Below are 5,145 nucleotides of genomic sequence, written 5' to 3' on the forward strand. Positions count from 1 at the left end.
ACATTGGGCTTTCTTATTTTGGTGTCCTTGCTCCCTCTTGTAATTTCTCCAGCTGGAGTGCCTTCTCCGTATTCGGAGTGTGGGATACACGCATTGGAAGCACTTTCTAACCATCCCATCTTCAAGGGAGTTTTTTTTTCCCTCCTCTGAGCTCCCATCGCATTCGGCGGATGTCCTCTTGTTTGGAACTGATCCACACTCTTCTGTTTTGTTGGTTATGTATTTTCAGCTGAATGTATTTTGAATCCTAGTGAAGACACAGTTTCCTGCAGGACAGGGGTCATACTCCACACTTCCTGGATTTGTCACTGCTGCTCGGTGGGCTCACCTGACACGTCCTGAATTACAGCCCGTTTTCGCCAGAAGGGACCGTAGAGAACATCCTTTTTTTTTTTTTTTTTTAAGTTTACCTATTTATTTTCAGAGAGAGAAAAAGACGGAGAGTGCACACACGTCAAGTGCAAGAGTAGGAGAGGGGCAGATAGAGAAAGAGGGAGGGAGAGAATCCCAAGCAGGCTCTGTGCTGTGCGTGCTGAACCCCATGTAGGGTTCGATCTCGCAAACCTTGAGATCATGACCTGAGCCCAAACCAGGAGTCCGATGCTTAACCGACTGAGCCACCCAGGCGCTCCTATTAATATCATTATGAATGTGTGTAATATGCATTTACGGGCTGACGCATACTTTGTCACCATAGTTTATTTTGCTCTTACCTTTCCTCCTGTTCCCCTATTGCCACGTGTTGCCCAGGAGGGCTCCTCCACCTAAATATGTCTTTGGTGGTGCTTTTTTTGCAGTAACATGAAGGCCAAGTTCTTCGTGCAAGGTCTTCTACGACTGCCTGGTTAGCCACAATTTCTGTTGTGCCACCGCCTTCAACTCTTGAGATCTTGGGTCGGTGGACAAAGGCCACCCTGCCCCTTCACATGAGAAGCCTAATGGTACTGGGGTGTCAGAGGATAATATGCTTTTGCCCCTTTGATTATTTCTTTATTTCATAGAGATTCTGAGTCTTCCATTATTTCCAGTAAGGGTTACTGTCTTTCGTTTCGGAGCTGGGTTCTACATAGCTCCATCACCAAAAACATTCTTGAATAATGTACAAAAAAATAAAAAACTTCTGAGCAGAATGAAGAGCCAGCTTTGAAGGTGGCCCAGGGGAGGGTAAGCACGTCTAGCCCGATTAATTGGCTAGTTCAGGAATAACTACTTGCCAAGGGAATCACGAGATTTGGTTGCTAGGCCTGCGGATGCCAAACTGGTCACTGCCTGCAGTCAAAGGCACGTAGGGAAGGACGGCTGAGCTGTCCAGTCTCAGTAGTGAAAAAAAACACCCGGTGTCTGTTCTGGGTTAACAGGTCTTATGGCCTATTAGGAGATTAGGAGCATAAGCTAATAGTTACAGGCTTTCCCTGTTGCAACATGAAGTTTCTTAAAAAGTTCTTCTGTGGGTTTTTTTTTTTTCTAAATACCAGAATCTGTGAGTGGGGAACATTGGCCCAAGGACAGCCAGAAGGGCAGAGAGGAAAAACAGCTATATTTTTAACACACAAACAATGCCATTCAAGGTAATAGATTGAATACAGAAACATTGGGATAGCTCCTAATTTGGCTGGTGTGCATTTATTTCTTAATATGATGGCATTATAATGTCAGTCCCCTACGGCTGTGTAGATCTGAACCCTGTGTTATTGGCCAGTTGGAAACAACAATGTAAACAGACTCCACTGGCCTAATTAAGTTATGCATGTGTACCCTGAGCACTTTATCAGACTGCAAATATATTAATATTCATTCTCAGCCAAAAGGCTTTGCCAAATGAGATACCGAAATTACTGTCTGTTGTTTTGAAATAAAATATACAATAAGCTCATATTTAAAGGCATTATTTGGAAAAAGAGAAGCTTGGGATTGAGTTTTCCATTATCGTGCACTCTCCATCATTTCCTTTGCTCTGTTCTGTGGAAGACACTAAGAATTAGATTAATCTGCTTTGCCGGCATAACGGTTACATTTTCTTCTTTCTACTTTGCCTAAAAATCTGAAGGTGGGTTCTACACGGAGTTTATTTGTGGCAGGTCTTAAAGAATGAGGAGAATTTAGCAAAGGAGAGAGGAAAACAAGGTATAAGTTGGAAGAATAAAAAAAATGGGAACAATGGAAACTAGCAGAAAGAAAAACTACAAGGGTGCCTGGCTGGCTTGGTTGATGGAGCATGTGACTCTTGGTCTCCGGGATTGTGAGTTCCAGTCCCATATGGGGCGTTGAGTTTACTTAAAAAAACAAAAAATATGGTGTGTTCAGGAAGTGATGTGTCATTCACCTGGAGCAGGGTGCCTCGGCTCACATTTGTTTTCCTATCCGTGCCAAAGCAAGGAATCAGCATATTGTCTTATTAGTTCCATTAATAGCAGGGTAGAGGCTTTTCAAAAGGAAGAAGAGAAAGCATTTTGAAAGACATTATTTCGTCTCGGGGTGGGGACTCAATCTGCACTGTGAGTTAATGACATAGGGCGGAGGGTCTGAGGTATTGAATCCAGAGAGTGAGGAGAAATGGGAAGGCATTTAGTAGTTGAACTGGCTTTTAGAAGTCACTTTAAATAAAATACATTCGTCTTTATTTAAAAAAAAGAAAATAGCTGGTGGGAAAGTGAAGGGTTGAAAGTGAAAACCTTCTAAGTCAAAGAGCTTGATATTCTTTATCCAAAACACTACTATTTATAGGTAAGGGGAAATAGCATCTATTTCCTAGGTGGTCAAATATCCGACTAGGCCGATATAAAGGACTTCTCTGAGAATTAGATGATGCTCTCCGGGTGGGTTTAAAACCTGAGTGCCCCCAGCCCCCGGGTCCCTGAATCGGAACATCACTTGTGGCCAAGGATTCAGGTTCTTTCCAATGGAGCTCTGGGGCCTTAAGGAAATCAGGGGATGTAGCTTGGGACTCGTTCTTGTGACGCCAACACTCTGACAAACCACAGTGGATGCTGTAAGGCGGGGTCAGGGGAGGGGGGGTCTGGCACCTGGACTCAGAGTCAGAGGACCATGAGCCTGAGCTGTCAGATCCCCTAGGACTGGAAGTTCTGTGATCTCTTGTTTTAGAAAAGGGTAGGGTGGGGCCAGAAAGCCTCACAAAGGAGCCGAGATGGATGATGTTGTTTTCTCACTTTAGATCTCGGTCACCTTAGTCACTTTTGTCATTAAAGCATTTTTTTTTCATTAAAGCATTGGAACTTGGAGGCCGCGTTACATGCTGTGGATTGTACTGGAAGAGTGGGGGGTCCGGGGGACTGCCATGAGCGACAAGAGGGGCTAGTCCGCAGCCTGCAGACGGCTGGCAGGAAGGCAACATGCCTGCCAGAGCGCATTATTTCAGCTCTGCCTTTCACTGGGCTAATTCCCTGAATGGCAATAACAAGCGGGGGTGGGGTGGGGCGGGAAACACATGGGAACTGAAAGAAGGGATCTGAGAAACTAAATCTGCAGGGGAAAGGAGTTGCCGGTGTTTTAGGGCAACAGCCAGCAGATGCCGGGCAGGAAAGCCGAGGGAGGGAAAAGGCTGGGCTTCTGGAACTTGCCGCCGGGCTTTAGACAAAGGCGGTTTGAGAAGCAGAGAACACGAGGTGGGACCAGTTGCTCATATCAGCACTGGGGACGGAGCCAGCAGCTGCACGCCCGGCATGAAACGGAATCGATTCCCAGCATCTCCTTGAGGCTAGGAATGACTGGAGTATGTACCAAACTAAGAGCTCAGAGGAGAAAGTAAGTCTGGGGGAGGACTCGCAGATTTTGCCCATCTTTGAAAACTTGCGCCTCCGTGAGGCATGCTGCCTTCATCCATGCGTTACCTCTTTATAGTGTCTGTTTCTTGTGTCGTCCTTTTTATCGTGCTCTACGCGTTTGGTTTTGGGGGAGAGCAAGGCTTCCAGAGGCTAAATAATTCAGACACTTGGATGCTGACTCAAATCTGCACATCCTTTATCAGAGGCAAAACGCCTTTCCTGTGGCGAAACAAACTGAAGATGCACGAGATGTCTTCTTGCCGAGAATACCTGGCCCAAAGCCACTACATCACAGCCCCTTTATCTAAAGAAGAAGCTGAATTTCCTTTGGCATACATAATGGTCATCCATCACCATTTCGATACCTTTGCAAGGCTCTTTAGAGCTATTTACATGCCCCAGAATGTCTACTGCGTTCACGTGGATGAAAAGGCTACAGTCGAATTTAAAGGTGCGGTGGAGCAATTACTAAGCTGCTTCCCAAATGCTTTTCTGGCTTCGAAGATGGAGCCTGTAGTCTACGGCGGGATTTCCCGGCTCCAGGCCGACCTGAACTGCGTCAAAGACCTCGCGGCCTCCAAGGTCCCATGGAGGTACGCCATCAACACGTGCGGGCAAGATTTCCCCCTGAAAACCAACAAGGAGATAGTTCGGTATCTGAAAGGATTTAAAGGGAAAAACATTACCCCGGGGGTGCTGCCCCCCGCCCATGCTGTTGGACGGACTAAATACGTCCACCGGGAACACCTGGGCAAAGAGCTTTCCTATGTGATCAGAACCACAGCGTTGAAACCTCCCCCGCCCCATAACCTCACCATTTACTTTGGCTCTGCCTATGTTGCTCTATCAAGAGAGTTCACCGACTTTGTCCTCCGTGACCCACGGGCGGTTGACCTGCTCCGGTGGTCCAAAGACACTTTCAGTCCTGATGAACATTTCTGGGTGACACTCAATAGGATCCCAGGTATGTGCGATTCTGTGTTTCAGGGGACAGCAACGGGTTCCGCTTGGAAAGGCTTTTCAAGAGCCTGCTCCTTTTCAGTAGACATACAAGATGAAAGGGAAGTCTAGAGTTCTCTCTGATCCTTTCTAGATGCAGAATCAGGTAATACCAAGTAGCACCTTTACAACTGATCACGTTCTTTTGCGTTCGTCTTGCTAAATGTTTACCCCAATAGGTATTACTGCTGTCAGTCCACAGTGGTGTTCTTTCTCTCCCCCAAATTTATCAGACCCTCTCTTACCCCAAGGGCTTTGCTTCCAGCCTTCTCCCTCTGACCCTGTCCATCAGCCAGATATCAATAGCTCAGAGGAGCCGAGTTGACCATTCCCCCTATTCTTCCTTCAAAGAGTTTGTCACTAT

General features: G+C 46.4%; 1 protein-coding gene across 1 annotated transcript; it reads left to right on the forward strand.

The window, feature by feature from the left end:
- The first annotated feature begins 3,762 nt into the window (after positions 1 to 3,762).
- On the forward strand, positions 3,763 to 4,853 carry LOC144236344 (N-acetyllactosaminide beta-1,6-N-acetylglucosaminyl-transferase-like). The gene has a single exon (XM_077769978.1). The coding sequence runs from the start codon at positions 3,825 to 3,827 to the stop codon at positions 4,851 to 4,853; it is 1,029 nt and encodes a 342-aa protein (XP_077626104.1). The 5' UTR covers positions 3,763 to 3,824.
- The last annotated feature ends 292 nt before the right edge of the window (positions 4,854 to 5,145 follow it).

The sequence above is a fragment of the Crocuta crocuta genome, unplaced genomic scaffold, assembly GCF_008692635.1.
Source record: "Crocuta crocuta isolate KB4526 unplaced genomic scaffold, BGI_CrCroc_1.0 scaffold24, whole genome shotgun sequence".
Classification (NCBI taxonomy): Eukaryota; Metazoa; Chordata; class Mammalia; order Carnivora; family Hyaenidae; genus Crocuta; species Crocuta crocuta.

Coding starts and splice junctions, on each gene's coding strand:
- LOC144236344 (XM_077769978.1), top strand. CDS start 3,825: ATGCTGCCTTCATCCATGCGTTACCTCTTTATAGTGTCTGTTTCTTGT.